Here is a 21,675-nt window from a genome sequence, read left to right on the forward strand (position 1 = left end):
ATTCATTTTAAATTACAATAGACCCAGCTCATCACAAATCACCCACACATTCAAGCATTATCAAACTCATGTAAAACATCACAAATCAAACACGTAATAGCACAGATATGCACTTTCAGCTTAGCATATTCTCGAATTAACAAGGTCGAGCAAAACATCCTTTAATCCCTCAATATGTCATTAATCAATTCAGCCTATACATTAAACATGACTTTTTCTTATCAATACTATGCCAAACAATTCACATCAGATACCATATTATCGTGCAACTCATCCATTCATCAAACATCATCGAGAATCTACGAAGGACGACTAAAAGGAACCAAAATCGGTCAATGAGCTATCAAGCTAGTAATCACGAACAACCAGCCAAGTTAAGGAGTTAAGAACCTCACCAAACCCAACTCTAAATTTCAACATCATAACTGCCCAACAACAAAAGAAAACCACCCAAACAACAAAACCAAACCACCCAAACGATTTAGGGTTTGCTCGATTTGGGGCATTTTCGAGCTGATTAGGGCAACTATCAGCTTCATCAATTTCAACAACATAACAACCCAAAATTAAACCCAATCGGCAGAAATTTCATCGCAACAATCGGCAGCAATTTCATCGCAACAATCGGCAGAAATTTCATCGCAACAATCGGCAGAAATTTCATCGCAACAATCGGCAGAAATTTCATCGCAACATTCGGGATTCTAAGAGGGATTTCAACTTACCTGCAACAACTGCGGAAAATCGATGAATCCGACAAAATCCAGACAAGAAATTGACTCGGAAGAAATTTCCCCAACATTCGCCTTTCTCACCAATGCTATTCAGATGCTAACAGGAGAAGACCCATCTTGGGGGCAGTTTCCTCAGGAGCAGGTTGAAGAAATTTTAACAACGATTCCAAAGAACTTCCTAAAGTCAAGGCCTGATGAGAAAGACGAGAGAATCGGAAGGCTAGGGCAAGACGAACAGAGAATCGGAAGATGGCAGCGAGAGGAATAGGGGGAATTTGGAGCGGCAAATCACGAAGAGAAGAGGAGAAGACGGCAGGGACTCACGGCTGCCCAGGGACCAACGTTTTCTCCAACGGAAGGACAAATTGATACAAACGTTTCTGACGGTCGGACCAAATAGTATAGGAAAAAACTTTCGGGGATGAACTTGCCGTGAGGACCATCTTTCAGGGACCAAATCGTCCATTTAGTCCTTTAAACTGGCACCACTTTAATCCCTCAATAAATTATTATGAAAATGGTTTCTCGATTCCGTCGTACAATGTAGTGCGGAAGTCAACAAAATCAATAACCTTGATGGCCAGCCTTCTTGGAGGCTGATGTATCTAACGCAAACAATGAAAGCTAATAAACTTTTAGAATCGTCCTATTTAGTGTTTTCAACTTAAATATTTAGTATTTTAATATAGTGTTTAGTATTTTTAATATTTAAGTATTTAGTATACCAATTCAAATGTTTTAGTACTTCATACAGTAGTCCATCGCAAATAATAGTACTAAAATTTCGAATTGAAATACTAAACACTTGACCTGAAGTACTAAATGTGTCAACATAACATTAAGTCATCTTATCTTAAAAAAAAGGAAAAATGTCAAATTTGGGGCTCAACCTTTAGCTCTTTTTCTATCTTAGTCCTAAACCTTTTCTTTGGCCAGATTTCGTCCTCAATCTTTTTCGCGCTGTATGAGTTCAGTCCTTCCGTCCAAAATTCCGTTCATTTTCTCCGACGTGTATATTCATCAAATGAGAGTGCGCCACGTGTGCGACAAATCACTGCTACTCTAAATCTGTTGTTATAGAGCAAATTCGATTCTTTTTTTAATTAGACTCGTAAATCGGACTAAGATATTTTCGATTCTTTTAGGATTACAGCCATATGTCGGTGCGTGAGACGATGAAAGATAAGCGATGGCTGGAATCCTAAAAGAACCGGAAATATCTTAGTCCGATTTACAGATTTGATTAAAAAAAGAATCGGATTTGCTTTATGACAATTGATTTATAATAGCAGTGATCTTTTGCACACGTGAGACGTACTCTCATTTGATGAATATACATATCAGGAAAAATGGATGGAATTTTGGACGGAAGAATTGAACTTATACAGCGCAAAAAAGATTGAGAACGAAATCCAGCCAAAGAAAAGGTTTATGACTAAGATAAAAAAAAAAAAAAAAAAAAAAAAAAACTAAAAGTTGAGGACCAAATTTGACATTTTTCCTAAAAAAACACTAAGTCATGTTAGAATTTCCCCCATTATATAAAATGATCCGACAGTCAATAGTGTAAACGGAACCATAACAATAAGCTTACTTGGCAGTAACGTGTCTAAGGAAATAGTAAAAACTATTAAAGAATTCACACTTATGAATCATTATTTTGAAATAAGAAACTAAATATAAAATAATTAGAAAAAAAAAATGAAGGAGGGGCGGTGTGTCTCCTCGCTAGCATTAGGTCATTGGCCCATTCCCTTCCACATATGAGGTTGCTAGAGACATCTAGACTCTCTACAACCTTCACTGTGGAGGCCCGGCCATACCTGTGGAGGGTAGGAGCCAGAGCCTATACGGAAGCCCTTCAATACCGCTATGCCCCCTCCCCCTTCTCTTTGTCTGTTAGAAAGAGGCCCAGTTGCACTCCACTCCACACCACTGTTATTTTTCTTTTTTTGTTTAGTCTAATTAGATTTCTTTAAAAAAATATTACTTTTTACACGTGTCAATTTATTAATTTTCACAATTCAGCTAGCTATGTCCGCAACCACATATGCCTACAATAACTGTTCATTCTACGCGATCGATATCCATACTATTTTGTTTGGTAAAATAAAGAATCTTAGGAGGCGTTTTATTGTATGTAAGTGGAGAGTTTATATTGTGGTATCCAAACTTTTTATCTAAGTGTCAAAATTTTACGGCTATAATCAATAAATACTTTGTATTTGAAACATATAGAATTCTCCCATTACAATAAGATATTACAATAGTGAGCCCACATTTTATTCTATAAAAATAAATCATATATTATATTATTATCATATTTTTTTCAGTAATCGAACATACTTACCTAACACGACAATCTATATTTCCACCTACAATCCAAAGGAAATGATTGACAGTTAAATGTTTTTTTTAATAATTTTTTCATCGGGTGTAATTTATATCATTTTGGTGGGAAAAAATTTTGAGGGAAGCGATTAGGATTTTTGACGGTTTACTCATTGCGCCAAGCCCCTCTAACGCTTTACCGGTGACCCTCGGCCTCTCATCTCTCACCTCCGCCATCCTCCCCTTCGGACCAGACGTTCCCTGACCCAACGCCGGCGGTCGCTGCTGCTAGCGGGAGTCCTCGGTGCTCCTACTCCGCAGCAACGTGCTGCTTTCTTCCGCTCCACCGTGACCGGTGACCAGCTGCTGTTCCTTCTCGCTCCACGGCGACTAGCTCCAGCCCTCCTACTCCACCTCGACCAGCTGCTACTATCCCCTCAAATTTCACTGCGAGAGATATGGTTTCCAGCTGACAACCGCAGAAAGCAGGCTTTCTGTTCTTCACAATCTACATGACATGGTCATGTCGCTGAGCCCCTCGCTGCGGCTCCTGCCGCCTCCTCTGCCTCCGTGGGGCCACGGTCACAGCTCCTGCCTCTCGATACTCTTCCACTCCGAGAAGACACTCCCTAAGGGCTTCATTTCCCGCGCCGTTTCCTCCCCCGACAGCGATGATTCCCCCTCGAAGCCCCGCCATAGCCGCCAGGTGTACCATTCCTCCCTCTCTCTCGTCTCTCTGTGTGTCTCTCGGTGTGTGTGTGTGTGTCTGTCTGTCTGTCTGTCTCTGTGTGTGTGTCTGTGGGTGTGTGTGGGTGGTGTGGGTGTGTGTGTCTGTGTCTGTGTTAATTGCTTGAATATGCATTGAATTAGCCCAATCTGTGATTCCGATCTTGTTTCTGCAGATAGGTTATGATCCGTCGGAGGAGTTGCTGGGCCTCGAGGTCGACCTTCCTTCGAGGTTCTTGAACTCTTCTTCCTTTGCTTTTGTTCCATTTTATCTTACCTGCAATTTCTTGTATTGAACTTTTTACCTGCTGCTTTGTTACTTGGATTATGTGGTGCAGAAAATGTGCAATATCAATCCATTATCCGTCGAAAAGCTTAAGCTTTTTCAGTTCCTCAAGAATGGGGAATTGATTGAATGAGGGAGGTGTAGAATTTTTTTATTACATCCTGCTTCATTACCATTTTAAGCCACGCCAGACATCCCAATAATTTAAAATTTTACAGTTACGATGTTGCAAAGGCCGCCCTTTTTGGAACTTTAATAATTTTGTGTGGTTCAACGTTTTCTTGTGGAATTCCAGAAGGACCTGATGGCAGCATTTCCAGTTAGATATGTCATCAAATACTAGGAATTTTGTTTCAGGAACGCTATTTCTGGTGCACCCAGACCGAGGTCCTGGTTCGGTCCCAATGGTCAGTACATCAGAGAGCTGCCTTGCCCAAGTTGCCGAGGAAGAGGCTATACTCCTTGTACGGAGTGTGGAATAGAAAGGTCCAGGATGGATTGTTCACAATGTAGTGGCAAGGTAATGACCTCTTGTTCATATTAGTCAACAAAATTTATATTATTAAAGAAACTTTGAATATGTTTGCTTGTCTACCAGGAAATTATAATTAGCAAATTTCTTTTTTATTTATTATGCAACTGGTTGGTGTTTATTGGCACTTAATCTAGACAGGAAACATAGAATGTCTTCAGAAATATTGAACAAATAGAGGCTCCATCAAAGCAGCACAGGGAAGAATGAATCATTTGATTTCACCTATTCGATTTCCAGAGTGAAAGAGCTTATAGAATACACCTGATCAACAAACCACGCTCCTCCTAGTTCGGCAAGACCATGCAGTGTGATTGTTTCTTTGGCCACCTTTAGACTAAATGCATGGAAAAATGGAAATGAGATGGCCCTACAAAATGGTGCAAATTTATATTTGTTGTTCAGGGACGTTTCTATCTATTCATGCCAATTGTGGCCTTACTTCTCGGTCTAATACCTTCACATTCTCTCTCTTCGTTCAATTATATCTCTCATATTGCACATTATTATCTAGTTGTGCAATTTCTTCTGTCGGATATTAATTTGGTGTTTACAATAAAAGTACTATTTGGTTAATGATGTTTGTGATGTCAATGGCACAGGGTATAGTCACCTGCCAACGATGCTCGGGAGAATGTGTCATCTGGGAAGAATCAATTGATGAACGACCGTGGGAGAAAGCTCGCTCCATGTGAGTTTGTCAATCTAACCTTTGTTGGGTGTAGCTTGTTTGTTGATTTAAACTTAATGATGCTTCCATGACTAAACATACATGGAAGATTAAGAAGAGAAGATATGGTGACGAAACTATTAACTTGATATCTTCTTTCAGTATAATATCACTGTCTTTATTGTTTTGTTCGTTATTGATTAGTGAAGATGGTCTCTGTAAAATTTGGTAGTATGATCTCACTAAAATTTGCAATTCTTCTGTTATGAATGCTTAATTTTTGGGAAATGTGATATGGCTAGACGAGATTTTCATGTTGTATGTGTTGTAGTAGTGAAATGTACATCTGATACACGAAAGCAACTACCCTATAGGCTACACGAGTTTATTGTCTTGAGGTATGTCCATATGTCAAGGGCTGCACTATAGAAATTAAAGTTAGTGGCAAAGAATGTTGTCAACTTTTTGTAATGAAAAATGCATCTCCAGTTCATTGTTTTGCTAGTGAATTCAAAAACAGGGAATTGCTTACACATGATCTTCTCAGATTAAATATCTGGGATTTGGCAGTAATCGTTGACTTTCATGCTGGTCCCCAATTCTCTTCAGTTCTCCCTTCAAAATGAAGGAAGATGATGAAGTTGATAACTTGGACATAAAGCTTGATGTGAAGAAGAAGTCGAAGCGCATCTACCAATCGTCTCCTGAAGTCAGTTTAAAGATTAGCCGATCACTGAAAGTTAGTTGCCTTCTATGCCGAACTTATATTTGCCTGCTATGTTACCAAATTTGACCATGAAACTTTGTGTTATGGTCTGATGTATTTAAATGCAATATACGTGCATGCAAGTGGTGAGATTATTTTAATGCTTTTAATTTCTGTGGATGAGTTATGAATCTTCCATGTGTCAATGTGGTTGCAGAGCCTTAATGCCAAGACCGGGCTATTTACTAAGAGAATGAAGATTATCCATCAGAATCCTACCCTTCATGCACAGAGAGTTGCTGCCATAAAGGTTCGGAGTTGTAAATATGATATTTGATACAAAAGAAATAGATCTCTCCCTTTTCACTTGAAAGTCTTTAGGTGCACTAATACTATTTTCCTCGTTGGACCCAGCAGTTTTGATACTTCTTATTCTATATGTTTGGTTTGAGACTTTATAGCTTCTTAGAATTCAGTCTTTCACGTTCATATATTTTCGGTTCATTCAGTCAGTTAAAGTACAGGTTTTCATATGAATGTTTAGTTTTTTGTTATGTGGGATTAGGTTATTAGAGCATTTCATTGATCTGTATCTTGCCAGAAAATATTTCGGTATCGAATTAAATTCTTGAATGCGTAATACAGAGGGTGAAAGGGACTCCTGCAGCTAGAAAGCATGCGTCTGAAACTCAGAAAGTTTTCTTCAGTGACCCTGAAAATCGCCGCAAGAGGAGCATTGCCATGAAAGGTTAGAATTCTGTTCTTTTAGTTCTTATTGAGGCTTCATCTTTATATTTTGAGGAGTTGGATTACCTTTTCCAGGAAACCTGGATTTTCTGGTGCTGGTTGGTTAAAATGTAGGGTGGCAAAAACTTGTAAATCGTGCTCACCTCTTGTTGAAAACCCTTCAGCCAATGGAAAATATCTTCAGTGTACTCTGAATGCCTGAGATGATGATCTCTTAAAAAGCACTGTGTCTATCTTCACTGTTCATTCTCTAGGTAACACATGATAAGCAGGGGCCAACCTATAACTTTTGCTGCTACCGATGTCTTAAAAGGGGTCCTATTAGCTGATCGGAATCTGGTTTGACCTCACTAGTTGCTGGGAGGCCAGTACAACCTTGAATTGGGTGCTTTGATCAAAGAATAGTTTTCAGACCAGATTGGATATTGAACTGATAGAGCTATTTTACGAGTCCAAATGAATTTGTGCAAGTAGATGATATTTGTAAAACTAGATTGACGGGAAAATAGACTGGCACAAAGTAGAATCTGCCAATTTGTTGAGAAACTGGCCTTAATAAGAAGTCTGTGGACCTCGGTTTAATTGTAGTTGAGGTCTATCCCGTGCAGGGTCCAGATTGGTCCTTTCTTTAGAGCGACAGGTAAAATCCATCTGAATAGAAGCAAATGATATTGATGGTGTGTTTGGTTTTAGAGTTAAGTAGAGTTGAGTTTTGATTTTAATTGATTTGTAATGATTGTGTTGTTGAATTATATGAAAAAGTGTGAAAAAGTAATGAATAGTTGAGAGAAAGTAATGATTGTATTGTTGAATTGTGAAAAAAAGTAATGAATAGTTGAGAGAATTTATTATTAAAAATTGAATTGAATGGTTAAAAAATTGAAAAAAAAAAGTAATAATTGTGTTGTTAATTTTTGTTATTTAGTGAATAGAGTTAAAAATTAGAGTTAAAATTTTAAAAACATAACTCACAAACCAAACAGAGATTGACATTGCACGGATGAAAACTAGAAAATAAAGAAAATTGTCTTGAAACTCTAATCATGACTGGAGTATATTTCTTAATGATGCAGGAGTCAGATTTTACTGCTCATACTGTGGGCGGGAGGGCCACAGAAGGCACTATTGTCCCGAGCTCAAGGATAGCCTAATAGATAGGCGGTTTCGTTGTCGGGTCTGTGGAGAGAAAGGTCATAACAGGAGAACCTGTCGAAGGTTAGGTCTCATAATCAAGAAAGAGACAGTGGCTAGGTTCCATTGCTGTAGAATATGTGGTCAGAACGGCCACAACCGAAGGACTTGCCCCAAAAAGATTGGGAAAAGATTGTCAGTGGGCTCAAAAGGGATGACAGACCATACTGCTTTGAGGAAATTGTATGTTTGTGGATTTTGTAGACAGAAAGGGCACAACATTAGGACATGTCTGACTAAGAAACTCGTTGCCTCGGATCAGTCTTTGGAGGGTAAAAGTTAAACTACTTCCGCATAGGCTTTTGGTATTTGTCTTATCACATATCTCTACTTGATGATTTCTCAAGCGAAGCTTAACTTTTCGGGCTTGAGATGTGATTGAGCTGAGCCCTTTAGGCAATGAGTAAAGCTCGAGCTTGAAATTCTCAGTTAATGATGTTCAGCCACCTAGTCAGCTTACTATATCAATCTTCCGGTATGCCCATGCAACTTGCATCCATGTTTATTTTATGGATTTTGTAATTGTAACCTACTATCGAGCTACTCTTGATCTTGCGATAGAGGTTCAGTATGGCAGGAATAAATTCAAGATGGACCATCTGATCAGTCCAGCTTGAGTTTTGGCGATTGGAAAAATCAATACTCTGTAGGGCATAAATGAAACTAGTTCGAAAGTTCTGGGGGTTAAAGTCATAAAATCCAAACTTTTGGGAGCAGTTTAGTATACTCCTTTTCATTTTACATGAGATGGGTCCCATTCCCATGCCTTTTACGTTTCTGATTCTGGTTTTGAATTTTCTAAGATTTGCAACAGTTTTCCATCATCCCTTACCTCGGCTGAGATCATCAATTGGTTCCTTCTTTATACAAGTAAAGACGGTTCATTTGATATTCAAGCTTTTTTCTTTCTAAAAGTGATTTATTTGATAGTCGAATCTATTTGAAAATACCTTGATGATTTCTTTAGTTCTTGAAAGCTCGCGATGTTTTATGAGGTGGAACAGAAATAAAAAATCATAAAGTAGCTGTATCCCGAGATCGGGTAAACTTTTCTTCTTTTTAACAAGCACATCCAGTAGACATTTCATATGAAGGCCGCAAAATGGAACAAAGGTTAAAATTGTGGGGATGAAATTGTTACTCTACAAACTTTGGGTCCTCAAAGTGCAAGATATCATAACTCTAGGGCGTAATATGTAATTTCCCTAAACAACGACGCCGCAGCGTAAGCTGAGGAAGGAAACTACGGACTGAACTTGTCGTCTCGTCGGAGAGCAGAGAAGAAGAAGAAGAAACCCTAATTTCGAATCAGAAGCAGACACAGAGATGAGATTTGGAGCCTTAAGGAGCATCATTCAACCACTGTCAAGAACACTAGCGTCCCAATCCTCCTCTGCTTGGCCCAGATCGGCGCGGTTCATCGCCGGCCCTGGGAAGTTCGGGTATGGGTTCTGCTTGAGCGGCGTCGGCGGCGGGGCCGGCTCGCTGCAGAGTCTATCTCCATGGTACCAGTCGGCGGCCCTGTTACACAGCCTGACGGATACACGGTACCCGAAGAGAAGGCCGGTGGACAAGCCTCGCCGGAAGAGGGCCAGCTTGAAACCCCCAGGTCAATCTTCCTAGTCTGTTATTTTGCTAATTCATTCATAGTTCATTGTTCCACTTGTTGAATGTCGATGATTGAAATTCGATAGAGCTGATTCGTGAGGTTAGGAAATGTCGAGATGTTGGCAATGTGGGATCTTTCTTATGGGCATCATATGGGATTGTCAGTTGCAGCTCAACGGTTGCATCTTTTAGGTATTATTTCCCGGGAGGAGTTAGATAGTTCAGAAATTCTGTATGTATTGACTAGCAATTCCACGAATTTTTTATCAATTCGGCCTCAACTTTCACCTATTAGGCCTTTGATTTGCTTCCCTCAGGGTTTGCTGCTGTAATGCTTAGTTCCAGTTCCATGTGAAGTTCAGCAGATCATTCCATCTCGATATGGGACCGTTTACCTAACAATTAACTAAATTCTTTGGGCTGTTTAGCGGGGCATTTCTTATGTTTTGGCATGGAAAACAATCTATCTGTTTGCGGAAGATGGTCTTAGTTTCTTGTTCTCCATTTTCTTCGGAACACACACACTAGACAAGGGAAATAACTGCCTTATTGTTCTTCGTAATGTATGGTTTTTCTTCTTTTCTTTTTTTATTTGAAGTAGGGAATCTTGTACATGCTTCAGTTGATGAAGGAAATTGATAATGGGAAATTTCATAAAACCAGGTAGACCAAATTATTGTATTATATCGCTGTTCTGTTTTCATTCGGGTGTTAGTCATAACAACTTAACAAGATTTACTTGATTGCATCTGCTGATTTTGGAACTGGAGTTTTCAACAAATGTGCTACGATGATGTAGGACCTTATGCGTGGGTGAAGTATGTCCCCGGGCAGCCCATCCTTCCTAATCAACCGAATGAAGGAAGTGTCAAGAGAAGGAACGAGAAGAAGCGAATAAGGCTGCGCAAAGCATTTATAAAGGTGTGCGTTCTTTTTGGATTGATGCTTGAGAGCTCACTTTATCTTTTATGGCGGAGATTTACTGTGCTTGATTAAGAGTACTGATATTCTTATCAACTGTCACAATTAAGAGGGAAGGAAAAAAAAAAGACTAAATTAGCTTCAAAAAGTAATGTCAGCATTCAAAGTAAGGGCAGGTCTCTATAAGCAAGTTGAAATGGAGAACTTAGGCATATGTTGGAATTTCCTTAGTTTGATCAATCAATGTAAACGATGAGAATGAAAATGCATTATCATTGAGAAATTTATGGATGATGTGATTGCTAGGAAGTCGTAGAGCTGGTCTGCATATTTCTTTTACTTGACCACCCATGGTGACAACATTATTTGCTCCTATCATTTCCTTTTGAGTTTCCACTGTTTGGAAAGTCTCCAAGTTAGTCTCATCTCGACTTATCTGATGTCTCTTTTGAGTCATAATTTCTATATGAATGACAGATCATAAAATTTTATGCGAAGGTTCATATCCAGTGTTATATTTTTTCTTCACCTCAGTGATTAAATAAAACTTGCTGAAAGTATATTTGTAAATGGTTCTAGGCTGGTTTCCTGAAATATGTCGTGGGAAGGGTAAAAGCTGTCGTTATTGTTTTCATTACAGAATTTATACAAAATATATTTTCCCAGGTGCCTAAAAATCGCACAGTATTGTCCCAGCAACTATTTGTAGATGTGTCATTTGTAACATTAATTGCTTATCACATGACGTGAACGAGTGAGTTTTGGCAATTGCTCAGTCAGAAGCGAAGAAAAGGAAAGTCCAGATGCAGGCAGCTAAGAGGAGGAAGATTAATGAGCGGGTTGAGAGAAAGATGGCTGCAGTGGCAAGGGAAAGAGCCTGGGCTCAACGATTAGCGGAGCTGCAGCAGCTCGAGGAAGAGAAGAAGAAATCTATGGCTTGATGTTCTTTCTCCGGCAGATCAAAGTATGGCTGCCCATCTTTTTCCAGGATTCTATTCTGTGGCATTTCTTGAACATCTCTGTGTTTTCTGTTGCTTTTCTCTAGGACCCTATAGTTTGTTTTGTGGTGTAGCGTTTTGCTCTCTAGCAAATTTTATCCTTCAAGGAGCCGAAAGAGTTCCTTCGTTTAACATCTGCCGGGTCTTTTGGCTGGAAGAGAATATGTTTCCAGTGGTTAGCAGGTAATAATATCAAACCAGAGTCTGTAATGCCCTTACACCGGATGTTGAAATGGCAGAGTGGCTCGACCATTGAGCAACGGGACAAGGCATGGGGATTGTGAATCAATTTCAGTAGTAGGATTGGAACAGCAAACTCGGAACAATTTTCAATTGCCTTGCTAGCCGCTCGGACTTAAGTTTGAAGAGAAGTTGCCTTGTCATGTTGGCCAGTACCCAAGGGACTTGTGACCTGATCATCTCACTGGTTTAATATGGAACAAAAGAGAAATCTTGATTTTAGAAAAACAAAACATGCATAAAAGAATTAACTCTTGGTTTGGATAGAGGGAGGAGGAAAATAGAGGAAAAGGTAGAGAATCTGGTAAAGGAATTTTTTGAAATAAGAAATTTTGTACGACTCTCTCTTATTTTTCCTCCTATTCATTAAATTATAAGGGGGAGACGAATCACATAATGTTTAAAAGTAAAAAAATTGGCCCTACGGTGGATTCATTAATTTCAATTTATAAGCATTTCGATTGGTTGTTATTAATAAAAAATGAACAAGTAATACTCAATGATTGGTAATGATGATAGTATACTAAATGCTTATTTGGTTTGCAAATGTGATGTTAAAAGTATAATTTTAACCTAATTTTACTCACAACAAAACAAAATAACTCATACAAAACCAAAAAGTGGATCTCATTTATATTACTTTTTTTCAACAAAACAAAATAACTCAAAGAGTGGGCTCTATTTATATCATTATTTTTCAAAAACAAAATTTAATTTTAAAATCCTACTTCAAAATCAAATGCAATATAAGCTTTCCATCGCCCAGGTATGAGCTTGTCAAATACAAATTGTTCTTAAGGGTACAACTTACGAGTAAGACGGACCAAGCTAGATTTAATAAGAGAATAAGGAACAATCCGCGACAGCCACGACATCGCCACTCCAACATGTGTTAATATAGATTTGTCTTGGAAACTCTTACAGTCATCTTTTCCACCTTCAGAAATGAAAGACGCGGGTTTAGGTTTTGATTGTGGACGTATTACCGACGTAGCCCGATACTCCTGTTGTGTTTGTCGCACTGTTCTCCATGGTGTTCTTAACGAGGGTCATGGATGTTGTTAATTTGCGATTGGATAGGTCTGAACTGGTTTGAGTCGAGACAGAATGGTTCAGTGGCATTTGTGTATAATCTCATCACGGTGTGGTTTGCTTTGTTATTTCAGAATAAGCTGTTCAACCTCAATTGGGATCGACTTGGCGACTCCTCAACACGCTTCGACAACTACCCGTGTTGGACGCTCGTACGGCCACCTCCCAAATTTCCCCCGACTAAAATCATTAGTTGTTGAGGCCGTTATCGTCGATACTTTTACCGACATAGCCCGATGTCGTTTTTGAGTATCTAAGAATTTTGAATTTTTAGGATATTAAAATTATTTTCTATAAATTAGATTGATGATTCCGATTATGTATATGAAGTATCTACATGAATTATTTGCCCGAACTCCTAAATTAATATTATTCAGCTCCGATTTGAAATATACCCTATTGAATCTTATATAGTCTAAGAAATAAATTTTTTATACACTAATATAAATTATAAAATGATAACAATTAGTGTCTTTCCATTTAAATTCTTATATTAATTTTTTTTTGCATTGTCAATAACATCTATAAATCTATCTATATCTATCTAGAATCTATCCATCTATAAATCTATAAATACGACTAAAACTCTTGTACATTTAGGCCACATGTCAAGCTCATGCTTTTCTTTCTTTTTTCAATTTTATTTTCATTTTTGCCTTTTCTTCTCTCTCAATATATGTATTCTTTCATTTTTCTTTTTGCTTTTTCTTGGGTCTATACATATAAATATATATAAATATATTTCTTTATTATTTGTTTATTTATATACTAAAAATTTACTTGTGCATTAGCGTGATCTAACTCGCGCATTATGTACTCTAACTATAATGATTATTTTTAATATGTTCATGATGGATTAAATTTGAAGAGTAAGAAACAAATTAATAGTAAGAAATATAAAGATTAAAAATTGGAGATGGCATTAAAAATATAAATAAAGAGAGGTTGAACATGGGAAGAAAGAGAGTGGAGAATAATATTATTTGGGCAATATTACCCTTCAACTCTTCTCTTCTATATTAAATCGTATCACATTTAAACTAAGAATAAGTGATATTTTTAACTTTTTAATTGCATTCTGTAAATAGTGTGTAGTTACAAAATCATACTTTCACTTAAATAATAGTATAAGATAAGATGTATAAAAAAACTTGAATGAGTGTCTTTTTCTTGTGAGGATCTTTTTTTATATATATTTTCTTGTATAGAAAATTCTTGACAAACATTCACTATGCTTTATTTATGTCATTATATTCTTTCTATTGATTAATATTTATTAAGCCATACTACTCAAATGGGGATTTTTTTGGAATTTGAGTAAAGTTCAAATTCCAGTTTTAAACTGAATTAATCTCCCATTGAATTCGATAAAATAACTAGACTAAAACACAAAGAAAAAGCATTAATATAACTCTTATCAATTATGAAAATTTAATGTAATTGAAAAATATGATGCAATTGAAAATTTTAATATATTATTTAAGTTACTTGGAGAATGATGCTTATATTGTAACAATCGATTTACAAGTGAAGATACTACCTTGGTATATTTTCTTCTATAAAAATGAACTCAATAATTTCTTATTTTTGCATATTTAGAGTGAAAATTTTAATTAAATCAGTTTGCTCCTATATTATTAATCTAAGTAATTTACCTTAAAAATAATTTCTTACTATTGCACCTTTAGACTTTAGTGAGAAAGTTTTAATATTATTTTCAGTCTCCATCCCAAGGTACGAGAATACCATATTATATACGAATACCATATTATCACGAATAAACTAGATTATTAATTATAAATACTAAGAATAAAATTACAATTGCCAACTGTTTACGTTGTGGTCTCACATTAATTTTGTTATTTTTTATTATTTTAATTTATCTTCATCATTCATAATGACTTTTAATTTTATGATTTGAATATATTATATACCAGGCTAACACATATTTTTCTTTTATTTTTTAAAGAATTATATTTACTTCAATATGTGAATTACATCTACTAACTCATATTTATTACATATAATGGAATAACAAACCAAAAAAAAAGTTGAATAATATTATCAATTATATTAGAGTCTCCAGTTTATATGTATTCATTCTCACTTAAATTTCTACAGACTTTCTTCCAAATATTTTGGCTTAATCCCCTAAAATCTTATTCATTACTATAGCTCGTCATGCAATAATATTGAATAAGAGTATTGGGTACCAATCGCATAAACAAAGTTTTGTTTTTTTGTTTTTATTAAAAGCAAAAAGCATGAGAAAACAAAAAGAATAATATATATGTAAATTTTATGGGAGAGTAAAAAGGAGAGACATAACCTCCATAATGATCATAAATCGGTCAAATAATCAAGCATGTAGATGTATTAATTAAGAAGTGACCTAAATTAGAATTATTCACATTTATAACCGAGAAAATAGAATTATTCATATAATCTTTAGTTAGTAAATAAAAATCTACTATTTCTTTTTCATATTTATTAATTGCTTGTTTAGGGACTTTTTTACTTATCATAAAAGATAGATGGTAAGTATAGAAATAAGAAAATAAAAGAAAAGGAAAAATGGCTTGATAAAGAGCGAAAAAATTAAAAAATAAAAAGAAAAAGGAAAGAGAGACATGGCTTTGGGAGGATTTGATATGGACAAGAGTTTTAGTTTGATAATCGAAAAAATAGACTATTCATATAATCTTATTTAGTGAATAAAAATCTACTCGTTTTTTTTTCTTATCTAATAATAGCTTTGTTTAGGGACCTTTTTTACTTATTGTAAAAGATAGATGGTAAGTATAGAAATAAGAAAATAAAAGAAAAGGGAAAATGACTTGATAAAGAGGGGAAAAATTTTAAAAAAGCAAAAAAGGAAAGAGACACATGGCTTTGGGAGGATTTGATATGGACAAGAGTTTTAGTTTGATAACTTAGTGCATGGTCCCGCTTCGTTGGGGCAATGCTTACTTTTCCGTACCATTATTTTAGCAAAATAATATTATTTGATTATTTGAAGCTCCATTTGATTTGATTATAAATATAAATAACAATAATTGTAAAATTTCTTTTTGCGAGAAAAATTTTCCTTTATTATATGTTGCATCATAGCTATTAAAATAATATTAAGTTCAAGTTACCAATGATAGGATTATTATATATTTATTTTAAACATTGAAAACTGAATAATATGTTAAAAAAGTGATAAAATCTTCTAGTCAACTTATTTAAGGAAAAGTAGGAGAATATAAGTATCAATGGAGAGGGAGGAAGAAGGTAACATGGTGTGGTCGAAGGAACGGTTCGATATTAATATGATCTTCGATCGATTTGTGCAAAGTATGAAAAATATCATTATTTTTACTTTTAGGATATGGAAAAAAAAAAGTAAACAAAAATTGGTCCTTATAATACCACGTGACTCCCTTAAGAGATAGCTCGGGATGTTAACTATGCCGAAATTCACATAACAAAAAAATAGTATTATTCTTATGTTTTTCTTTTACTTAACGGTCCATAATATAAACATTGGCAATTTCTAACATAATTTAAAAGAGAAATTTTTATTTTTCTATTATTTATTATTTATTTTATATATCATTCCTTTGATGGCACGAATCTGCCCCTACTATATACATATATACTAGAGATGGCCCGTGCTACGAACGATCATCAATACCCGCTAATTATAGATCGTAAAATATAAATATGAATGATATTTTTTAGTTGTTATTAAGTAATGACATGTCAGCAAAGTTTATATAGAAATTCATATAATTGATATATATTCATTGAAATAGTGATTAAATCTTATATTTAAAAAGGAAGAAATACTTACTTTACTCACTTGATGTTGAAGTACTGTAATAACTCTTTGAGCTGCATGACTTTCTTCTTGTATACAATCGTAATTTGTTCCAAACTCGTAAAGGCTTTCTCCATAAATCTCTCTGCATAAGGAATACCGTTGTTCATGCCTTGTAAGAGAAAATTGTTTTGCCAGGACAAAATAGTAGTGAGAATGGATAAAGAAAAAATTATCTCAACAACCAAACATGAAAGAATGAAATATATATGGTTGTGAGGCATATATATAGAAATGTGGTAAAGATTATACGTGTTAAAAAAATATTGGGCTGCCCACATATCAGTATATAATTGGTTGTATGATAGTAATTTCATGCATACTGACAGGTATATTTTGTTAAGAAAAAATTTATATCCAACTCGGGATTAATTTAAAATACCAATTCATAGAAGACGGTTCACTTTGTAGATAAATTTTATTTTAAATATTATATATTCTATTCCACTTTGCAATTTAAAATCTATACATTACTTAACTATAAATTAAGTAAGTAAATGAGACGAAATTAATTCAAATCTATTATTTTATACGTAACAATTTGAGAAAAAATGAACGTATATATTAATATTATTTACTTCACAATTAAGTAAACACATATATTATTATATATTATTTTATAATTTATCATTTACTTCCTCATTAAGTAATACAAACATTTTTGTATAAAAAATTTAGGGGCAAATTATTAATTATATATTGTAAAATAAAAAAATTATTTGCATAATAAAAAGAAATAGCAATGTGAATGCATTTATTTCTTCCTTTCTTTATTCATCGAAAGGCGAATAGAATATATTATTTTATATGGTAAGATTTTGAGAAAAATGAATGTATATATTAATATTATTTACTTCCTCGTTAAGTAAAATATATATTTTTATATAAAAATTTATGGTGAAATTATTAATTTGATATTGTATAATAAAAATTTATAATTTGCATAATAAAATGAAATAGCAATGTGACCGCATTAATTTCTTCCTTTCTTTATTCATCGAAGGGCAAATAGAATATATTATAAGTAATATAAATTTATTAAAATATACTAAAAATAAACGAAAATGTAATTGTAGTCTAATGTGAACGCATTTATTTATTTCATTTGTTTATTCATCAAAATTCAAATAAATTTATTAAAACATATTAATAAATAAATGAAAATGAATCACAGACGCGTTAATACGAAATTCGAATCGTACTCTCCCCAATATCACACAAAATAGCTCAATTAATGAAGCCGCTAATATTTTTCTTTGAATAATGTCAGAGTTAATATGTGCTTGGTAAGCACCAAAAATAAAATACATTTGTGGAAAATAATTTGAAATTTATGCATTACTTAACTTTCAACTAAGTAAATTTGATAAAATCAATTAAAGTTTATTATTTTATACAGTAAAATATATTAAAAAATTGAAAGTATGGGTAGTATAGAATCCGTAGTACCCATACTACTCAAAATCCGAAAACCCTAAAATACTATGTCATAATAGATCCAAACACTTGCCATGGAGGGGTAGAATGGGATCCGTAGTATGCGAGAAAATTACTCACTTGATCGAGTATGCTACCAATCAATTTTACGATAAAATTCATGAAGATTAATTTGTTGTAAAACTCATAGAAAAATAAACATACATATTAATATTTTATTCACTTCATCGTTAAGTAAACGTATATATTAATATATTATTTTATAATATTATTATTTACTTCATCTTAAGCAACATATTGATTATTGTATTATTTTATATGTATAGATATTTACTTTGTCGTTAAGAAATTTATTTGCCTAATAAAATGAAATAGCAATGTGAACGCACTCATTGTTTTCGTTCATTCATCGAGAGTCGAATAGAATATATTATAAGTAAAATCAATTTATTGAAAATATAATAAAAGATAAATGAAAACGAATAACAGTCGCGGGAGTAAGGAATTCGAATTAAGATAAGCATACTAATTCGGGTGTTTTAAGGAGGGCTAATACGTGCTTTTGGTGGGTAAAGCACTAAAGCAGTAAATGACGCAACCAGAGGAGCTTGTTTTATTATATCAACAATCAACATCAGTAGGAGTGATAGCACTGTTCACAAAAGATGAAGTCGGAGGAAGGTCCACCATGAAGTAGAAGTGCGATCTACTGGAGGGAAAGGAAGATGAAAACCAAGACTTTAGAGGACATGGACATTTGATCGGTCTCGAATACCCTCACAGCCATCAGCTATGAGCGCAGCACGATTTCCATCCCAAGCTCATCTGCAGGTTCACTATCGAGCATCTATTTCTACACATTCCTTGAGCTGGATTAGATTTGAAATTTCATTCCGTAGTGTGTCGGATGCAGAGATATTGCAGGGAAAGTTTTGATTCGATCTATTGTCTGGGACGGGATTTTCGGGTGTTATTGGAGCTTTTAAGTCCATGCGTGTACCCTTTTGATTTCTTGTAGGTTTGGGTGATTGTTTGAAATTTTGTTTATCCTGAGTCGATGCATTGCATTGCTTGATACCGCGGGAGGTTTCCCTGTCTCGTCTAGTGCTGATATATGGCTTGAGCGGAGCATCCAGGAAGCAAGTTCTGCAGTATCGTCCTCTATCCACAGGAATTTCCCTAGTGAGTATCTTTATCCGGCATTATTATTTGCTAACAGCTGCAATATATAGAGATATGTACGAGGAATCTTTGGCCCTAGGTTCCCAAACTAGACTTACTGGATGGGGAAACTCTAGAATAGGATTTGAATATAACTAGCATCTTTATGTATTTATCAGGTTTAATATATGTTAGGTCAATAATTGACCAAACTTCTACATTCTATAGAAAACATATCATCAGTCTGGCCGCTTAATTATCCATCAAGACAACCAATGCACATGTGATACATGCTCGAACATTCTAAAGCACCTATGAGGGCACCATCACATCCCGAGCCACACGTTCTATGAAACAGATCCCGCAGTCAAATCAATAAGCACATGAAGTGGCTCCTTCCACATATCCCTTACCACATGTTTCAAAACCGACAAGGCAGTAACACTTTGATTGGCAATCACCTTTAAACGTTGCCCCAACTATCAAGTACTTCCGACTGCAGGTATCCTCCCAGAGCTTAGCTGTTTGTGCGAATCCAAACTCATGCTTATTGTCTGCTGGATCCTCATAAACATCTTTAGAATATGAATGGGGATTGAGCTGGTGGGAATGCCAAATTATGTCAATGTCATTAGTAGGAACACAGAAGAACCTGGTAGATCGCTCCACGTTTATCTTAACAAGGTGCAGAAACGCCTTGTATCTAACCGCAGCTTACCCGAGGTAGTGATCATCAGTCATTATCGACTTTGGCACCTAAATAGAGATAGCAAAAAGAGTCACTCTAAATACCAATATATTGGTGCCTCTCTAATGTATGAGAACGGTGTGACGAACCAAGGATCATTACACAAAACAATTCATCTTTCATAAATTACCTTATGGAAAAACAAACTTTGCCTCTTGACAGCTGCAACTAGATCATACTTAATGTTTATCTGAGGACCCATATTCGAACAGTTGGTGCTTATCAAAGAGTGATAGCTTTGTTCGAAATGATATGGCTCTTTGGGATACACAGGATTCCAAAGCCTCTTGGTCTGTCTTGTGCATGTTCCTTATGGTTTACTGGACATTTAGGTTGTCGAGAATTCGCCCATAAAGTTCCTTGCAATCACTCTTATATTGACCTAAAAGGCCAGTTCACATAGTTTAAATCCTAAACTACACAAATTACCAGAATTGTAGCAAAACACGAGATAAAAGAAAATTGAATTTCACTTTATTGGTTCTTACGGGATTGAGGCGATGGCAAAATCCATATCCATTAACAATGGAGAGGCACGACTTGGGGCTCTATCATGGCGGGAGACTCCTTATGTTTCGCTAGCAATGGAAGCCAATAATGCTCATACCTGAGATATATTTTAAGAGGTTGTGGAGGGCAAGCTAAGTGATCAATCTCTCAATAAATTTCAATCATAGTTTTGAACCGACAAGTACAAACAATCATTACACTCTATTATTCAATACAAGACTTACAAGACCTTGATGCTAAATGTTATTGCTCCAAGATAATTCTTCAAATCTAATTTTTACCTGTGTATGGCTCAATGCAAAGCAGGACCATCGTACAGGTAACGGATATTGTCGACGGCAGCAAGAAATTGGAGTTGCTGCTGGGCTGCTTTCACAAGATCCACACTTAAGCGTATTTCTTGAGCTTTGGACCACTCCACCTCATAAGCTTCTTCTTTCCCCATTTCACATTGCCAAGTTATGGATCTTACTCCTATAGCTTCTGTGCTTTTTGGCTTTCAAAGTATAAAGATGGCGTGACATATAGCTTCTATACTCACTATCTAGATGGCTTTCATGCGTATTGTAGTCCAGTAGTAATCATGTATTCTTTGCTTTTTGAGGGTTTGATTAAAGAGTAATAATAGTTGTTTAATATTAATAACCAAGTTCATGAATTCTACGTGAAGATCTTTAAAGATAAAGCCAACTCCTTCACATGGAAAATCACACCTTCATGAGATAATTATGTCATCCTTACTTGCTTGAATATTCATTATTAATAATAATGAATAATAATAATAATATTAAGAGATAAAAATATCAATTTACCTTTTTTTTTCTTCATTTAAAATACAAAATCATGTGGTCTCTATTTTTTTTTTCCGAATCAAGTTAATCTGTCATTCTACACATGGCCTTTTCCTCTGAGGTGGCACTATAACATTAATTATATAAATCAAAAGTAATCCTCAAAATTGAAAAAAAAAAAAAAACCAAAACCAATGATTATTGTTTGGCGAGAGGGATGTTGGTGCCTCACTAGCGTCCATCACCCCCACCACCTTAGAGCATCCACAACAATCAGGCCCAATTCAGGGGACAAGGGCCAATTCGGAAGGCCCTACACAGTGTCATCTCACTCGGATTGTATTCAAGAGAAAATTGTCCCTTCCTCCCACAATATTGAGG

The 21,675-nt window shown here is 35.2% G+C and overlaps 2 protein-coding genes and 2 long non-coding RNA genes across 5 annotated transcripts; 3 read left to right on the top strand and 1 right to left on the bottom strand.

Moving 5' to 3' along the window:
* The first annotated feature begins 3,195 nt into the window (after positions 1 to 3,195).
* LOC116211025 lies at positions 3,196 to 8,431 on the top strand. 2 transcript variants are annotated; one of them, XM_031545216.1, is made up of 8 exons: positions 3,196 to 3,771; positions 3,968 to 4,023; positions 4,435 to 4,597; positions 5,212 to 5,300; positions 5,889 to 6,018; positions 6,203 to 6,295; positions 6,631 to 6,733; positions 7,806 to 8,431. In XM_031545216.1, exons 1-8 carry the CDS (start codon positions 3,583 to 3,585, stop codon positions 8,204 to 8,206), a joined length of 1,224 nt encoding a protein of 407 aa, XP_031401076.1. In that variant the 5' UTR covers positions 3,196 to 3,582; the 3' UTR covers positions 8,207 to 8,431. The 2 variants fall into 2 exon arrangements, with proteins under 2 accessions (XP_031401076.1, XP_031401077.1); XM_031545217.1 differs by lacking the exon at positions 3,968 to 4,023 and having other exon boundaries at positions 3,589 to 3,771.
* A 737-nt stretch (positions 8,432 to 9,168) lies between these two features.
* On the top strand, positions 9,169 to 11,766 carry LOC116211026. Its single transcript, XM_031545218.1, has 3 exons — positions 9,169 to 9,532; positions 10,331 to 10,452; positions 11,229 to 11,766. Exons 1-3 carry the CDS (start codon positions 9,250 to 9,252, stop codon positions 11,391 to 11,393), a joined length of 570 nt encoding a protein of 189 aa, XP_031401078.1. The 5' UTR covers positions 9,169 to 9,249; the 3' UTR covers positions 11,394 to 11,766.
* A 6,938-nt stretch (positions 11,767 to 18,704) lies between these two features.
* LOC116210413 lies at positions 18,705 to 21,145 on the top strand. Its single transcript, XR_004157499.1, has 2 exons — positions 18,705 to 19,266; positions 20,810 to 21,145. It is a non-coding gene; the product is annotated as an uncharacterized LOC116210413 (long non-coding RNA).
* Positions 19,409 to 20,900, bottom strand: LOC116210412. The gene is made up of 4 exons (XR_004157498.1): positions 20,785 to 20,900; positions 20,482 to 20,600; positions 20,124 to 20,375; positions 19,409 to 20,001 (listed from the first exon to the last, which is right to left on the bottom strand). It is a non-coding gene; the product is annotated as an uncharacterized LOC116210412 (long non-coding RNA).
* Positions 21,146 to 21,675: the final 530 nt, after the last annotated feature.

The sequence above is a fragment of the Punica granatum genome, chromosome 6, assembly GCF_007655135.1.
Source record: "Punica granatum isolate Tunisia-2019 chromosome 6, ASM765513v2, whole genome shotgun sequence".
Lineage (NCBI taxonomy): Eukaryota > Viridiplantae > Streptophyta > Magnoliopsida > Myrtales > Lythraceae > Punica > Punica granatum.

What these genes read in the sequence shown, in the direction of transcription:
- LOC116211026 (XM_031545218.1), top strand. Translation starts at nt 9,250, where the DNA reads ATGAGATTTGGAGCCTTAAGGAGCATCATTCAACCACTGTCAAGAACA. An exon ending in GGCCAGCTTGAAACCCCCAG is followed by an intron (nt 9,533 to 10,330) that starts GTCAATCTTCCT and finishes ACGATGATGTAG; the next exon opens with GACCTTATGCGTGGGTGAAG. An exon ending in TGCGCAAAGCATTTATAAAG is followed by an intron (nt 10,453 to 11,228) that starts GTGTGCGTTCTT and finishes GCAATTGCTCAG; the next exon opens with TCAGAAGCGAAGAAAAGGAA.
- LOC116211025 (XM_031545216.1), top strand. Translation starts at nt 3,583, where the DNA reads ATGGTCATGTCGCTGAGCCCCTCGCTGCGGCTCCTGCCGCCTCCTCTG. An exon ending in AGCCCCGCCATAGCCGCCAG is followed by an intron (nt 3,772 to 3,967) that starts GTGTACCATTCC and finishes TTGTTTCTGCAG; the next exon opens with ATAGGTTATGATCCGTCGGA. An exon ending in AGAGAGTTGCTGCCATAAAG is followed by an intron (nt 6,296 to 6,630) that starts GTTCGGAGTTGT and finishes TGCGTAATACAG; the next exon opens with AGGGTGAAAGGGACTCCTGC.